Source organism: Phragmites australis, chromosome 1 (genome assembly GCF_958298935.1).
Source record: "Phragmites australis chromosome 1, lpPhrAust1.1, whole genome shotgun sequence".
Taxonomy (NCBI): domain Eukaryota; kingdom Viridiplantae; phylum Streptophyta; class Magnoliopsida; order Poales; family Poaceae; genus Phragmites; species Phragmites australis.
In genome coordinates, this window is record NC_084921.1 from 55,291,677 (window position 1) to 55,309,028 (window position 17,352).

A 17,352-nucleotide genomic window follows, 5' to 3' on the forward strand; every position below is an offset into this window, starting at 1 on the left:
GAAAAAATAGTGTTATAATAGTGATAGTGGATACTGTAATAGTATTATAGAGTATGAAATTTTAAGTGAAACAAGTTAGCTTTATTTCGCTGTTTGGTCGGCATTATTCTACGGCCACCGATGATGACCAGTCTAAGCGCGTGGACTATTCCCTTTGAAGACTAAGCCAGGCTTATCTGCACGCGTGAACTAGAGAATAGTCCCTTTCCGCAAGGAAGCTACTAGGCTAGCTGCCTAGTCTATAAAAAAGGGACATGGACTTGCTAGATACCTAAGGTCGAAATGGCGCACCGCTCCCACCGCCGCTACGACGACCACAGGGCCAAAGCCGACGAGCCGTCCAAGGTCGCCGCCGGCAACTACACCAAGCACCACAAGCACTACACCAAACAACACGTCCAGACCAGCACGGCCGCCGTTGCTGGAACGACCACTACGGTACGTACTATATCCAGCTAAATTAACTACCTTCTGTTGCTCGATCGATCGCTAGTTTATAATCAATTTCTATTTCGGATCCGCGTCCCGTTTTGATCGTATTCGTAAAAGTGTTCATCTGTTTGCTGAGTTGGGCTGGAGCATAAAATAATGGAGTCCAATTTACATTGACATATACAGGCACATACATATGCTCGGGCCCAATCGACTTTTCAGGGGCTCCAATCGATCTTCCTGGGGGCCCAATGGAGGCTTCAGTACTATTCTCACTCATACTCCAGAAAGGCGAATACCAAGGAAGATGTCGCAGTCGCCGCCGGCGAATGGCGGCGCAGGGAGGTGAAGCAACTCGAGTACGTACGAAGCGGGCAGGTCGGCGACATCAACATCCGAGCAGTCCAAGTGCACGAGGTCAAGCAAAGGATCGTCGCCTACGAATGGCGCAAGGAGGAGAAGCACCACAAGCACACAACGAAGGAGCTCGGTGCCGCCACGGTACGATCCGGTTGAACGACGGCTCCATTACTCCGCTGCCGATCCTTCACTCTAATTTGTGTCGGATCTTGCTCAGAGTCAATTGATGGTTCTTTGTTATCACTTTATTTTCTGTCGCTCCCTGACTAATTACTTGCCATTTCTGGGGGTACAGCACAACAAGTGCAAGGCGAAGAAGGCCCCGGAGCACGCGCGCTCGCACAGGACCAAGTAAGGGGTCACCGCCGCCGTCGGCATATTAGCATAATCCTTGTGCGCTTAGTATGTGTCTGTTTGTTTTTCGTTCAGAGCATGACTGGGTCTGTCAGTTGTGCGCGTCTGTAGCTCGAGGTGTGCACGTTCACGCCGGAGCAGATCCTTAGCTAGGCATGCCTTGAGCCCTTGACGTGCGGGATGGCGCACGAAGTGGAGAGGCATGGCGCGCTTTTCGGCTGGCCGGTGTGGCCACGTCCGTTCAGTTGTATTCGTAGCTTTATATTTGCAATACAGAGTCCAGAAAAAGGTAGCTATTTTGCTGCACAAGTTCTTGTGTATTCTACAGCCATTGCGTGCATGTGCGTCTACGTTAGTCCAGGAGCTCGCCGATGACGCGGTGCCGTCGTAATCTCCGGCGACCCCTGACACCGCAGACCGGGCCGGGTTTAACACCCAGCGCGTTAAATAGGAATTTTCCATTCAGTCGGGTTTTTCGGTTTCAGGACGACGAGGACCACTACAACAAATATGATCTTCTATGACGAATTTGGTATGAAAATCAGAAATTTTGTCATTAATTATTATCCTTTTGTGACGGAAATTTAGACATCGCCACAGAGTATACTTTGTTCAAGAATTCATCAAATCTTTGTGACGATCCAAAAAAAATTCGTCACAAATTATTATTGTAAATCGTCACAGATAGTCCCGGTTCGAAGGTACACATGCGAGGATGAAAATATATGACGAAATATATATTTTATGACAAATCTGTTTCGTCATGCAATGTTTTGTTCTTTTGTGACGATATTTATTTCGTGTCATAGGGCCCATACAGTAGAAAATCTGTGACGTAAATGGTTCGTCATCAAATTTTCCAACTTTCCGCACTCTGATTTCACTGTTCCCTTCGTTAGCTATCGCAACATCTTCTAGAAAATACTTCGGCAAAGTCTTCGATGTATACGCTGTTACATCATCAGACCATCGGACATGTAGAATTCCTTCTGTCACAAAAAACACTTTCTGAAAAATACTCTAACGTGTTTATCACCTAAACGTTGAACCATCCGGTATAGTATTCAATTTTGTCTTTTGAGTCAAAAACACTCTGATGTATATTTCTTTCTGATGTATATTTCTTTCTAAACACCAAACCATCTGATGTTGTCTTCAACTTTATTTTCTGAGCCAAAAACACTCTTATGTGTATAACTTTTTGATCACCGGATCATCTGGTACTAACAATTTTTATTGAACTCGTCCAATTCAAACTTTATTTAGTTTCGTTCTGATGACTTTTTTTATATATTACATCAATGAGATCTACTAAAATATATACTTGATAAAAAATATTATTAATTACTAAAATCATATATATAGATAGATTATGTTTGCTACAGTATGAGGACAACCAACCCAACTCCAACGCATGGAAGGCCCAACGGTGGAGGCGCAGGCAAAGACCGTCCTGAGGGTGGCGGCTCGCTCCGTAGGGTCTCAGCCAACGCCGGCCTCATCGGCGCCGGTAAGTTCGATCACCCCGGGCCCTGGCCTCGTCTGAATTTAGCGTCAGTGCTGTACTGTTGTGTGGCTGCTGAGTACCGTGTGCGTTCGTGAAGCTGCGGAGATATGCAAGGAGTCCATCCCGGGGATGCAGATCGACCACGTCGACATCTCGGAGCTACCGCTGCTCAACACCGACCTCGAGGTCGACGGCGGGTTCCCGCAGGCTGTCGAGGTGTTCCGCGAGAAGGTCCGCGGGGCCGACTGCTTCCTCTTCGCCTCGCCCGAGTACAACTACTCCATTTCAGGTACTCATCGAGTCTCCGGCGACTACGGCACGACTGTAGAATTCTGAATCATGTAATGTAACTAGAAGTATGATTTTTTTTTTTCTCTCTCTACGCTTTCCTTTGCAGGCCCTCTGAATAACGCTCTGGACTGGGGATCACGGCCGCCGAACTGCTGGGCCGACAGAGCAACAGCGACCGGTGGCAACCGATCGCGGTAACACATCCGGCAGGTCGGGGTTTTCCTCGACATCCATTTCATCAACAAGCCAGAGGTGTTCACCAAAGCACATCAACCCCTGAAAAAGTTCGACGGCGATGGCAACCTGATCGATCCGGAGACCAAAGAGCAGGTCAGGAAGATGCTCCTGTCACTGCAAGCTTTCGCCCTGAGGCTCCAGGGGAAACCTGCAAACTCTCAACAGGAACTGATGGCTCCATTTCTCGGGATGAATGGCACTCAGCAGATCATCACGCTCCAAATGTCAAAGTAATATGTAGTAGCGTACGCTCGATGATGTCTTGAATAATTTCCTGTCGTACAAGCTGGATCGGTTATAAAATTTTGCAGCGATTTTGTTCCGGCAGCATTGCTTGCGGTTCGGCCGCATGGGTACTGACTTGATGTTTCGATCGACGAGAGGACCCTGTGGATCGGACTGTGCATGTGTTGTTGAACTACTTGTGTTGGACTTATTATTTCGTTTCTCTAGTACTGCTGCTCGTAGGATTTGTATTACGTACGAGGTGATCTAGCCAAGTTCTTAGGCCTCCCCCCCCCCCTATGTGCCTGTACAACGCAATTGTGAACAATGCAATAGTTGCAAGCCGTACGATGTAATGTTGCGATTAGTTTCCTCTCAGATTGCCTTCTCCGCTGCTTGTGGCAGGCATGTGATATCTATCTATTATCTTAATATTTAAAGAGAAAAAACAATCATATTTGCTTTTAAGATTATAAAATTACCATGTTAATTTAAAAGAAAGAATTTTATTCAAAGAGTCCATATCAAATATAATTAATAATTAGATAATTTTGAAATTAAAATTAAAAGATATGGAAAATGTATGCCATTGAATTTTTGGTTTTAATAATAACCATTATACCTTAACTGCTGTGACTTAACAAATTAAGTACAATTAGGACTCTAATGTCCAAATAGATTCAAACAAGACATTATATCATTTTATATTTCTCTGTTCTGAGGAAAAGCACATAGCTAACCAGTAATTCCTCCTCCAGCTTTTTGTTTGCCCCCAAATCGAGCACATATATACCCAAATTGAACATGCAGACCACCAAATCGGTGGCCAAATCGAGCACTTCTGCCGTCCAAATCAAGAAGCGTGACATCGCTGGGCGAGGCGACAATAGGAAGCGCAAAAAGGATCACCATTGGCACGATTGGGAGGAGCACGACAACGACGTATGGGATCAGAGGTTGAGGAAACTATTGTAAATAATAATACGATAATAAGAGTATGGATATCATCCCACGTATAAAAATATAAAACCATAACATTACGAAACAATTGCACATGATCTTGAAAAGAAATGACAAGAAGTCATAATCAAGAATTACCAACGACATGTGTACAACAAGAACTTGACAATAGTGATATAAATGTGCTCTTAGAAAATAAATAACAATTGACCTAAGACAATTAAGGTTCTGCAACCTAATTATTCTATTGAGTACATCAGCGACCGTGTAATTTATAAAGTTCTCATCCAGTTATTAAAATCTGAATAGAGCTCTCAAAACAAACAATATCATCATATATAGTGTTATTGTGCTAAATCAAAGAGAATAGATTCTTAACAGAACTAGTAATTTATTACCGAGACTGAGATAAAGACTAACCAACAGGATTCTAAACAAGTACTGACCATGGCTAAAAGATGAATCAACTTCTTTGTCTAGAATCAAATATGGTACACAACCTCTGAACTAATAGCAGCACACAATCCATGAATCAAAACATAACAGGTAGCCCATTGGAGAGCTAACACAAGAAAATGTATATCGGCATACAAAAACATACCAAGGTGTACTACTAACGAGTATCTCTAGGGCTATCAGATATGTCAAACAACTAGAAAGATCACAGGTCTAAACTATTATACTTATAAATATACCTAATCTCGGTGTATCTATTCATCATCGAGAAAAAGGAATTTGTTTCAATACTGTTCAAAACAGAAGATGGGAAATACTCATAAAGAGATTTGTTGAAAAACACTGATGAATGAGGCAAGGCACGACTCTCTAGCATGAGCTTTAATGTGATTTGAATTGGTTTGGAATTTCATGTGAGCATATTGATTATGGATTAACTGAAATTAGCGTTAGAGATATGTGTTTACTTATCTCATGATGTGTAGGTGATGGATACAACTTGGTGGTAGACAACGGTATGATCGGGACCAAGCGGAGTGCTTGGTACCGAACGATCAAGGAGGCCGGGCGGAGTCAAGAGTGATCCTAGGCTAGAAGTCATTAGGACACTCCTTACATTTGCGGTATCTCGAGGTTTCATGTTGTATCAAATGAATACCAAAAGTGCTTTCCTAAACGGTTTCAGAGAGGAAGAGGTCTATGTGAAGCAACTCTCAGACTTTGAGCATCCTAAATACTCCTATAGAGTATACAAGCTTCCAAAAGCTTTGTATGGGATTAAGCAGACACTTAGGGTTTGGTATGATAGACTTAGATCTTTTTGTTAGGGCATATGTATGTGATGTGTCAGCTGATAAAATATTGTTCACTCTCACGTGTGACAATGATTTCTTACTTGTTCAGATTTACGTGGATGATATCAGTTTTTTGCTCTTCTCATTCATTTGTGACCAAGTTTGCAGAAACTATGAACAAGAAGTTTGAAATGTCGATGATGTGCGAGCTCAACTTCTTACTTGAACTTCAAATCAAACAGTGCAAGTAAGGCACCTTTGTTCACCAAATAAAGTACACCAAGGATTTGTTGAAGAAGTTCGACATGAATAGTACAAAGTCATTGGCGACACTAACGGCTACCTCGACCGTGCTTAATCCTAATGAAGATGATGAAGAGGTGGACCAGTAGAAGTATAGGAGCACGATCGGCTCCCTCTTGTATCTGACGGTGACAAGACCTGAAATCCACTTCGTTGTATGCTTGTGTGCTCGCTTCCAAGCTTCATCGAGGACATCTCACTACTAAGCGGTGAAACATATTTTGAGTTATTTAAAGCACACTCTTGAGTATGGCCTTTGGTTTTCTGCATCCCCTTCGCTTTCTCTTCGTGACTTTTCGGATGCGGATTGGTCCTTGTCATTTCTTAGGTACTTCTCTTGTGTATTTGTCTTCTTGCAAGCAGTCTAATATTACGCAGTCTACTGTTGAAGCTGAATATGTAGCTACTGCTAGCTGTTGCTCACAGATTTTATGGATGGTTGCTACTTTGAGAAATTTTTGGTTAGATTTCAGGTGTGTACCGCTTTTGTATGATAACACCAATACCATAAGTTTAGCCAATAACTCAATTTAACACTCTAAAACCAAACAAAGATGTGAGATTTCACTTCTTGAGAGATCACAATGAGAAGGAACATATTGAGTTGAGCTACATAGATATCTTACACCGGCTAGCCGATATCTTTACCAAGCCTCTAGATGTAACAAGGTTTGTCTTTTTGATAGGAGAGCTTAGTGTGTGTCATCCCTATGACATTGTGTAAGGAGGAGTTATCTTTGTACATACTCTATCTTACTTTTATTGTATTTGTATTGCATAATATTTTATAATATAATCATGTTAGCGGGCTTCACTTATATGTTATTTGCACATTCTTGTACTGCTTGTGAATTTATGATAAGTGTAATAGATGTATAACAATTTGTACAAACTTAGGCTCTTATTGAAACATGTCATAAACTCTATCAAGCAAGCTTGTCTTTTCTAAGAATGAACTTGAAATGTGAACATAACCTCTTGTCACCCTTGAGTATTTGTTTTAGCTTAATCAGTGCTTAAATTAGGGCTAGTGCTGTGAAAAGTTTGTTCAGTTCAGCGGATTAGAGTCATAACCTTTGTCTATATAAACGTTTAGCCCATGATTAACCATTGGGAGAGCATGTGCTCTTTTGTGTCGCAAAGACACAACTTATTTTGGTTTTTATGAAAAATTGGATATCTTGAATTCTATGTTGAGTTAATAAAATGAATGATTAAGTTGAGAAAAAATGAATCCAATATGTTAGCTTAAGGCTTCATGTGGTTTGTCAAAGAAGTGAACTCATGGTTGCTTAAAGCTCACTTGAAGATAGTTAAATGATCGAATGAGAAGGTTAATTTGTGCTTTTTAATCTGCTAAGAATGTTTTTTGTGTTATCAAACTAAATCTTGAATTAATATGTGAGTGTTTGCATAGTCCATCGGGTTGAACTTGGTTGCCTAGTTTAAACTTGATATAGCACTAGTTTCTCTAATCTTTGCACTAATTATGAAACAGTGGATGCTTTTGTAGTGACATCTTTTAAATAATTGAACAACATGATCAAAACTTGCTTCACTCTCGGTGTTTGTGACATGAACTTACTTCGAGACTTTGTGCAACTTTGAGTTATATTGTTTACTCCTCATAGTGTTTTGACATCTCTAGTCCCTGCAAGTGCTTTATGACTATATGTGAAGCTTTGTAGGCTTGTATTTTATTTGCACATCTTTGTCATTGTCTTGTATCCTTAATGTTTGTATTGTCAAGTGGGGAGAAATATACCAAATATATTATGAACAAATATTCAACAAAGACGGAGAAAATTGTATTTATCTAGAAATGAAAGGGAGAAAATAGAAAATGTGCAATAACCAAGGAGGAGCGTATGTTTTTGAGTTTTTGAATTTTTCTTGCTCTTTTAAGGTTTTTTTTTTCGTCTTTGCCTTTCTTAGGGTTTTTGCAACCTTTATTATGCCAAGTGAAATATTTTGCTCTTTCTCGAGTTTTTAATCACTTGAATGAGCTTATCTTGTTTTAATTTTTTTCAGGCCAAAATCTTTGTGCTTTGAGGGTTATCAATGCACTCATCAAAGGAGAGATTGAGAAATCAAGTTGAAATATGTCTTGATTTACTTGTGATGAGTGATTGATATTAGTATTTATTTCGTTTGATGATCTTCAATTTTGCATGAGCTTTTATGTGATTTCTTTTGAGAATATTGATTATGGACTAACTGAAATTGGAGTTGGAGATATAAGTTTGTTTGTCTCATGGTATGCTGGTGATGGTTGCAACTTATTGATCGACAGCAGGATGATCGGGGCCTAGCGGAGTGCTTGGTGTCGAACGATCAAGGAGGTCGGATGGAGTCAAGGATGATCCTAGCTGAACACGTAGAGGTCAAGCAAAGTATGGAAGACGGATAGCGATGGTGTGTTGACAAAGTCAAGCGAAGGGGATGTCGGTACAAGTGACAAGGGGGTTCGAGAGATCGGGAGCGGGAAAGACTTGCTGGCGGTTAGGATCGTAAGACAGAATACACGCATCGACATCGAAGCGCATACTTAAAGTGTAAGCAAGTGGGGAGTCATGCTTTGAAAAGCATGCTAGGGTTTCACGGTTTGACCTCAAAATCGTACGAGGACTGGAGGGGTATGTAGCACCATCGCGAAGCTTGCGTCGAGCCGAAGCTAAGTTGTAAAGGCGTCGCGGCCATCCAATGAATCGAGAAGAAAATAGACCAAAATACCATCAGTGATAGCTATAAGTGTACTACAAAAGAGGAGTATTTTGAAGAAGAAGAAAAGCTAGGAAACTTATGGGTTAAATTTTTTAGACTTATAAATAGAGGGGTGGGGCTATACGAGGAGGAGAACCATCCATTTTTATTCGCTTGTGTCATCCATATGAGAGCCTTGTGTTAGGGTTTTAGAAAGAGTAAGGTAAATATTTAGCATATGTATTAGGTGAGAGCTTGGTGAGAAATAATCTTTGTAATCTGTTTAAAATATGGTTGATCTTTGTTGCAATAAAGTTTATTTTCTTCATGTTATTGTGTTCACCTCCTTATAGTTTATCTCTATTAGTTCCCTTACAAGTTTGTAAGTTTTTCGGTTTTTAAATTTGATTTTTATTTTAATTTTAGGACTAAAATGTCAGCACCTTATGATATCATTCTTCTTATTGCTATAGTCATAAAATTCGTATACATAAGCTTATGTAACAGTGTCTTGAATTATCTTGTCTTTAGATAATTAACTTAGAGAGTTTTGTTACTCGGTATTCATCAAGTTATGATCTTTAAAGTGCTAAGACATATAGATTGATCTTAAATGAAATATATGGTTCATATATCATTCGTGTAGTCGTGTTATCTTAATTTTCTTTTGTTAAAATTTCTCTCTAATTTTGTTTTCGTTTGAGTTTTGAGGTGCATTAAGTGATTCAAATAGAAGAAGACCATCAATTTCGTAAAAAATTTATTGAGACACCTATTCATTTCTCTAGTTGTCAATCTCGTTCTTATAGTTAGCTTGCCCGTGTGGCTCACTGACAACCATGGCGGCATGCGAGGGGGTCATGGAAGGGTAGCGACATCCAGATGATGTCTTAGCACGACGTTGAAGACATCGGCAAGCTGGTCCGTCGGACCAGTGGGTCAATGCAAGCGCTCGGGTGCATGACATCAGCTACCATATGTTTATGCGGATCAATTTCAATGGAAGGACAAGCACCAACAAACCTGATGCTAATGTCTTCACCGCCATTGCATGCCCATCCATTATCATAAACAAGACTAGTCTTTAGATTCTAAGTCTATATTCATAAGATACGTTACCCGACATTAACCAAATGTTGGAAAGTGGTACCTTACATACAAACCTTTGTTCCTTATTTGAATTGCATTAATTTGTTTTAATCTCTACATGCATGTATGGAGTAAATATATCCATAGGTAACGGTGTGAAAGAGCTATGGCTGGGATGTGAATGACATCTCGAACATCTCTAGAATAAGATTATTCTAGAATCTAGAATAAGATCAACAAGATGCGAGTCAAGGTGCAACCTGTAGGGGCAGAGATGGCAAAGCGGCAACCTGCCATAGAGAAAAAAAACACAAGCCACATTGTGGATAAGCAGGTAGAATACAAGAGTTGGGCGAGCCGCACAGGTCGTGATCGGCTTGATCGCAGGGGTAGATGGGCAATAAGGCATTATTCGAATATTCATACCACCAACAGGACAAGCCTATATGACTATGATTGATCTAATTAGTTAGGGAAATAATGACTTTTGATACTGACAAATGACACCAACGAAGCCATAAATCAGCAGGGTAGGTTGCTGGAGTCGACTAGGTTGTGCAGATTGCGGTCACAGTAGCAAGCTGGTAAGGGCGGGTATATACTAAAGAAACAGAAATTCGAAGTTAGATCACCATTTTTCTTATTTTATACTTATAAAATATTGTGATTCATTTTTTGATGTCGTATGACCTATTTATACTAATTTGCTAAAAAAATAACTTTAACTAGTCTAGATTCGCTATTTGTGTGAGTATATTATTATTTAAGAGTTAAAGGAACCATCATATTCGCTTTAAAGGTCATAAAATTACCATATTAATCGAACAAAATAAGATCTAGATCACTCATTGTTACGAACATCTAATGACCTAGATTAAACCAAAAAATCCATATCAAGTACAGTTAGCAAAATTTGGAATTAAAAAATACATAAAGTTAGCCGTTCAATTCCCATACGGTTTGGAAAACAAAATATATAATAAAAATCCAAATAAAATAATATAAATAATAAAAATAGATTATTTTTTAATCAAAGATTATCGTATTAAAATATTACAATAATACTTAGCCATACCACTTACTAGTGGATCATAATAGTTCACGTTAGTTCACGGTTTGCCATGTATAGCTCACCCACGTTTCCGTCGTGTTTATCGATCAGGAGATGCCACTTGATTGCTCACGCCATCGCAAGGGCATGTACATATCCTGTCTTTTTTTTTAGTTCGAGGGACAGCGCCCTAGTCCATATGCATTGCAACAGGACATTAATTAAACAGTAATATAAAGACATGAAGATCGATAGGCGAAAACCCTTAGCAGAAATTACAACGGATCGATGCATGCTATATATAAGAACGGATCAAATCATACAGCCGTGCGCGCAGAACGCGGTCGCGTCGTCGGACTGCCTCTAACGACCTCCGGAGCCGTCATCGCGTGACTTGTTGGCGGCCCGATCCGACGACGTTCGGCCACCAGTTGCCGGCGGGGGCGGCTTCTTACCCTGCCCTTCCTGGACTTTGCCGGCCCCGCCGGCATCTCCACGGCCGCCACCATTGCCAGCCCCGGGGGTCTGGCCCCCGTCGAGCGACGTGGCGCCCTTGGCTGCTGCTGGCCCGTGGTCGTCGACGACGTTGAAGTCGAGAGGGAGCGCGCGAGACGGCTGCCGCCGATGGCGCGACATGGCCGGCGCTTGACGTGCGCGTTGGGACCTTCTTCTTGTACCAACTAAACTACCTGCAAACTAGATTTGCCAACGTCGCAAGGTAATGTAGCTAGTACTGCTAGTGCTATTCCTACAATGCAAGCTAAACTTCTTTGCTGTACGAAACCATGGTGTGGAGTGCTCGTGAGTAGAGAGGGATTGGCCTCTTTATAGACGAACGAAGCCAGCCCGCTCAGGACCTGCTACGTAACCATGTGGTGTTGGTGGATAGAACTCGCCAGGTTCCTGTGGCTCCGTCCGGCTGTTTACCGCGCCTTTTGGGCCCGTGCATGACACATATATGCATATCCTTGGCGTGTTTTTGTGCCAGAACATGTTGCAGTGTGTTATGTTCCCTGATGGGTAGGACCATCTGGTCGTACGCATGACGATGCTCGGACAAACATGTGGGGTTCAATCATTCAAGCGGCATGCAGATATACTACATGTGAGTAGATCTGAGCGTAATTTTACCTGAATCCGACTAAACACGTCATCTCAACTTAATAAAAAAACTGTTAGTATCAGTTCCGTTGTGTTAGCCTTAGGATAACCGTGATTGTAGGCTCAAATAACCAGAGGTAGGTGTTTTTTAATTTAGACCAGAGATTGGTAGCTTATCATGTTTCACGAGCAGAATACAGAACAATTCCCACGGCTGTGAAAAACTGTAGGCACTTATCTGGACTTGGGAAATTGATATAGAATAATTCGGCCCGTGTCAAACGTTCTCCAAACCCAGCTCCTTGGAAACTTTGATAGATTCTCTTGGAGTAAGAAAGCTCCAAGAGAGGCCATGCCAATACAAAACAGTCGGCGGGAGACGCCAAGAACGCGAGGAACCCATCGATCATCTGCATCGCTGCCGTGCGCGCGGGATCACGGACGGAAGGAAAAACGCTCGTCGTCGTCCGCTTGTGCCGGTTGGGCAGGTGGGTTTGGGCGCGCCGGGGCATCGGCAAGCCGGCAAGGCTTTGGGCGTGGGATCGTGGGAGCCTGGCATGATCAATAATTGGGTGTGACATGTCGTGGGGGTGGGCAGGCAGAGGCAGAGGAGGCAGAGGCAGGCCTCGGCTGCCGGGAAGGGAAGACGCCAAGGGCATGCGCCGGTCTTCCTGCGGTCCTATCCTCCCTCGCATCAGTATCAGGTGCACTGCAACGGATCAGCTCAGCTGACTAGTCCGCAAGGCGCCAGTTAGTACAATAGAATCTATCCGTTGCTAGCTAAGTAGCTAGTACTCGATCAAGCTTTTTTTTTTTCCCCCTTTGAGATCATGGTGTTGACATGTGGGCTGAGCAAGTACACCCGTCTTCCTCCCGGAGAATTGCATAAGCTCGGGGTACCAATGGCCAAGCCAGCTCGGCCTGTAATCTTCCTGCCTGAGCTGAGGTTATATGGGCCAGGCTGAATGTGAACAGTACTACAGCTGCGCTTTTAAGATCCATAGAGGTTGGGCTCCTTTGCGTTAGGGCTCATTACTCGTGATATGTTTGGTTGGCGAATATGTTCTACTATAGTATGGTGAATATGTATAATTACAAAGAAAAACTTATTTAGTTGCTCATATGTATTGTTTTAATTTGGTTTAGTGGATACAAATATATGCCTTTAGCTTGATCTGATGCACGCAGGCTCCTGCATCCGCTTATGCAGGCAGGCCTACTATTAGTGTCACAAAAATCATCTTAATACGAGCAATTAATCATAATTTTAACTTTTGTATCTGCTCATACAACTTCAGATTCGATCAATCAAGTAGAAATTCAGCTCAGTCTGTCTAGACAAATACAATTAAGCAAACACTCATTTTTTCCAACAAATATGACTCTACTCAACCTATTTCTATTTAGTTAAACTATACAATACATCTCTATAAAATCACATCCGAAAAACCAAACACACCTTAATTTGCAGGGTTATCGTCCATAATTCAAAGTTGGTTTTCACAAGACGGGTGACCTGCTCTCAGTCCCTCCACACGCTTTATGGTTTGGTTAGGTCTCATGCACTTGGTAAAAGTAGGAAGATGGAGAGTGTGAAGAAAGACACGCTGACACGTATAACCTAACATCAAACTTGGAAACCAAGCAGTCCATGGCACTAAGAACAACTTAGTAATCGTAGATAGCAAGTAACTCTTATTACTGTACTCTCTCCTTTCTAATTTATAGGGTGCATAAATTTTTTAACATCTTCCTAAATTAGAGGACGTATTAAGCTTTAGGCACATAATGCAGCCATTTTTTAATCAATGCCGCTGCATGGTTGCATGGTAACAGTTGGAATGGATGACTTGTTTTCTCATTTGCATGCTAACCGCATGTATAAACTTACTCGTTTTCTCGTTTCCACATTACCAGAGCCTTGATTCCTCTCTCGTTCACTTGGATGTCGCCATGGACGACTCATTCTACGGCGGTCAAGATGGCCCTGTGGGCAACCACCTCGACTTCGCCACGGACGACTCCTTCAACGCCTCCCTCGACCTTGCCCAATTCCGCGTCCTCGACTCGCACCTCGACGGCTCTCTCTACAGCGGTCGGGATGGCCCTCTCGTCGCGCGCCTCGATGGCGCCCAGGACGACAACTACAAAATGCAACTCGACGGCTCCCTCGATGGCGCCCAAGTCGGAGTCCTCGTCTCTCACGTCGATGGCACCTGGGCCGGCCTCCTCGTCTCGCAAGTCGACGGCTCCTTCGACGGCACCCGGGCAGCCTCCTTGTCTCATCTCGAGTGATGATTTCTGACCGTATAGATCGTGATTTCGTGAAATTTTTTATCTTTTAACCCAGCGCCGGAGGATACGAACGAGCCTACTCCTGCACGTATGGCCTATGGGCTCATCCCCATCCTGGACTTTCTAGACGTGACCACATTACGGCGTGCAAGTCACACACCTGCGTGCTGAATTTGCACCTGTACCACGCCCTCCAGCTGCAGGAACGCGGGAGTGCAGGTGCTGAAATGGAAGCATGAATGCAGGAGCACGAGCGCAACGCTGCAGCGCGCGGAACATAACTGCCATGAGGGCGCGGGGAACGAAGAGCTGCATGCCGCGTCGTGCAAGGCCATGTAGGAATGGATGCGGGAGCTCTAGCATTTTAAATTGAATGCCTTGGTCTCAGAGACAAGGTTTATAAGTCCTGTAAATTAGGAAGGATGGAGTAATACATAGGGAAGAGAAATAGGTAGAGATGAAGATTGAACTGATGTGAAGTAAAATCTTATTTACGTGAAAAGAAATCTTAAAGAGTTAAATCTTAAAGAAGAAAAAATTTAAAAAACTCTAAATATTATGAGATACGAGAAAGAATAAATTCTTTTAAAATATATGCTGAGAGAAATAAAAAATAATAGTTAGAGACAACTACCGAAGATGTACTCAGAAAATCAAGACGGGCCAAAGCATTGAAAGCCGATGGGCCTGGGCGAACAACTTCCCTTCCCTTGTGTGGAGCGAACGAATAAACGGGCGGCATCTCACGTGAAGATCCTCCTCTTTTTTCTCCCCACCGCCGAAATGGCCGCCGCTGCCGCCGCCTCGTCCTCCTCCACCGGCATCGTCGGCGTCCTCACCACCCTCCCCCTCGACCAGGTGGGTGCTCCTTGCTCCTGGATCTGTTTTTCCGATTCGGTGATAAAGTTTTGCTGGCTTTCTTCATCTTAGGCGGCGGCGGCTTCAGGCGGTGGCGACCGTTCGGCGGATTGCGGGGTGTGCGCGATTTGCCTGGACAAGATCGCTCTCCAGGAGACAGCGCTTGTGAAGGGATGCGACCACGCCTACTGGTTCGTCGAATCCCCAACCTTCCCAACCCCCCAAATTGCTGCTTCGTTTCACAGTGGAATTCCGATTCCTTTGCTAGCCTATTTTGTTTATAGCGAGTGATCAAATTCGTAGATTGGGGTAATTTGGATCAGATCCTTTGAACTTTGAGCCTCATTGGTGGTTGGCCTATCTATTAGCCTGTGATTCGCAAGTTGACTCTCATTCAATTGCTTATACAATTCCTTTTGATTCTACCAATGGCACTATTATTGGCATAACAAGTCAGCTTTATTGTTTTCTTCATCATAGGTGCCATGTGCATTTGTTCTCTCTTTGCCAGCCAACCATATGTCACATTCAATAGTTGTTTCAACAACTCTTATAGTATTTGCCACTAGATTGAATATGAGTTTTTGACCTCCTACGAGTCACAATTGATGCTTGAGAACCTAACTTCCATTGTTACCTTCTACTCCCTCAGTTCAGAAATGATAGACGTATTTCTTTTTATAAAAGTCAAACTTTGTGCACTTTGACTAATATTTAGTCAAATTATAAGAATATCTAGTGCATAAAAATTATACAACTAGGTTCACAATTCAAAATGATTTCACACTATACAGGTTTTGTAGCTATAAATGATATATTTTGTGAGAAAACCGTAGTCAAAATCCAACTTCGAAGACCGATCGCCTACTATTTCTGAACGGAAGGATTACTTTTCTGCTTGCACTTACATTCTGTTCTCAGTGGTTAACTAATTATAGTTGAATTTGGCATTGATGCAATGGAAACCTTTCTTTCATCATAGGCGATAATATTTTTCTTAAAGGGCTATTGCTAATTCTGTTTCAAATCCGTTTATGTGCATGCAGCGTAACTTGCATTTTGAGGTGGGCATCCTACAAGCATACCCCTCTATGCCCACAATGCAAGCATCCATTTGAATTCCTCAGTGTGCACCGCTCTCTTGATGGCTGGTAACGCCTTGTTTCTCCATAATGTGGGGGCGTAATTGTTTCAGGTACACTGTGAGCTTGATGCTTGTTTCTTTTCTTCAGTATTCATGACTACCTGTTTGAGGAGAGTGTTTGCCTCCTCCTGAGGGCCGCTTGGTTTGAACCTCTGATCGTAGAGGCTCATGAAGAGGCTCTGGAAGAAGAAGAATTTTACCACCAGTACCAGTACGATGATGACGTAGATGACCTTGATGAGGAAGCTTACTACATGAGCAGGTCCCCGAGCATTCGAATTGGTAACAGGAGGTGGGGTGACAGTGGGTACATCAGGGGAGGCAGGAGAGAAGCAAGGCCATGTCAGGCCCCGAATGAATCGGGTGCTGGTCCATCCAGGACCCCCAAGAAGAAAGAGACATCGGCGTCGGGGTCGGGCTCTGGGTCAGTATCCAAGGATGTGGCAGGAAGGCGGGCAAAAAGGGCTCAGAAGCGAGAAGCAGCAGACAAGGCAGCTGCTGAAAAGCACCTGAAGCATCTGCAGAGGTTGGGACTCGGTAAAGCACCTGAAGTGCCTGCAGAGATTGGGCCTCAGGTGAACTAGTGATTTGCAAGAACCTGTAGATAATGGTGCTGTGAAGAACACTGCAGCCCTTGGGCCACAAAATAATGTTCCATTGTTAAGAACCGGAGCTTGGCCTTGTATCACCGCAACTCTGCCGCATTGTAAAGTACTTTATTTTCTCATCGCTCTTTAGATCCAGCATTGAAAATGCACTGCCATCTGCACTCTGATGCATCTATGCAGTTTATCTCACTCTGACACTTTTTACATTACATTCGGTTTTATTAGGGGATGCAAATTGCTAGCTGTGCTGATTTTCGGAGTAATGTGGGCATTTAGATAGGACGTTGCAAATGAGGCGAGGAAGAAATTCCCGCTGCAACTCTGTATACATATGGAAGCACTGCCTTTGACATGTAATGATGCAGCCAGTGTCTTGGTGACCAACTGATAAGTTGGTGCTTGTGTGTCTTTCTACACTTGCCTTTGTTCAGCAGGAACACCAATCTGTATGTTTTGGAACCACATCTTAGATGAAAATCAGCCAGTGGATTCGAAATAGATGCCAAGAATGAATTTTCATTCCTTTGTTTTATACTGAGGATGAATGAGAGAATGATCTAACTTCCTGAAGTCCCAACAGGTAA

At 42.7% G+C, this 17,352-nt stretch overlaps 2 protein-coding genes and 1 pseudogene across 3 annotated transcripts; all 3 read left to right on the plus strand.

Annotated features, from left to right (window-relative positions):
- The first annotated feature begins 250 nt into the window (after nt 1-250).
- Nucleotides 251-1,455, plus strand: LOC133928908 (uncharacterized). 2 transcript variants are annotated; one of them, XM_062375439.1, is made up of 3 exons: nt 251-438; nt 619-933; nt 1,088-1,455. In XM_062375439.1, exons 1-3 carry the CDS (start codon nt 283-285, stop codon nt 1,145-1,147), a joined length of 531 nt encoding a protein of 176 aa, XP_062231423.1. In that variant the 5' UTR covers nt 251-282; the 3' UTR covers nt 1,148-1,455. The 2 variants fall into 2 exon arrangements, with proteins under 2 accessions (XP_062231423.1, XP_062231415.1); XM_062375431.1 differs by having other exon boundaries at nt 619-932; nt 1,081-1,455.
- Nucleotides 1,456-2,560: 1,105 nt separating this feature from the next.
- LOC133891092 (probable NADPH:quinone oxidoreductase 2) lies at nt 2,561-3,511 on the plus strand (annotated as a pseudogene).
- Nucleotides 3,512-14,823: 11,312 nt separating this feature from the next.
- Nucleotides 14,824-16,977, plus strand: LOC133928920 (uncharacterized). The gene is made up of 4 exons (XM_062375450.1): nt 14,824-15,016; nt 15,089-15,207; nt 16,063-16,167; nt 16,249-16,977. The coding sequence occupies exons 1-4, from the start codon at nt 14,840-14,842 to the stop codon at nt 16,742-16,744; spliced, it is 897 nt and encodes a 298-aa protein (XP_062231434.1). The 5' UTR covers nt 14,824-14,839; the 3' UTR covers nt 16,745-16,977.
- Nucleotides 16,978-17,352: the final 375 nt, after the last annotated feature.

What these genes read in the sequence shown, in the direction of transcription:
- LOC133928908 (XM_062375431.1), top strand. Translation starts at nt 283, where the DNA reads ATGGCGCACCGCTCCCACCGCCGCTACGACGACCACAGGGCCAAAGCC. An exon ending in TTGCTGGAACGACCACTACG is followed by an intron (nt 439 to 618) that starts GTACGTACTATA and finishes TGACATATACAG; the next exon opens with GCACATACATATGCTCGGGC. An exon ending in AAGGAGCTCGGTGCCGCCAC is followed by an intron (nt 933 to 1,080) that starts GGTACGATCCGG and finishes GCCATTTCTGGG; the next exon opens with GGTACAGCACAACAAGTGCA.
- LOC133928920 (XM_062375450.1), top strand. Translation starts at nt 14,840, where the DNA reads ATGGGCCTGGGCGAACAACTTCCCTTCCCTTGTGTGGAGCGAACGAAT. An exon ending in GGATGCGACCACGCCTACTG is followed by an intron (nt 15,208 to 16,062) that starts GTTCGTCGAATC and finishes ATGTGCATGCAG; the next exon opens with CGTAACTTGCATTTTGAGGT. An exon ending in CACCGCTCTCTTGATGGCTG is followed by an intron (nt 16,168 to 16,248) that starts GTAACGCCTTGT and finishes TCTTTTCTTCAG; the next exon opens with TATTCATGACTACCTGTTTG.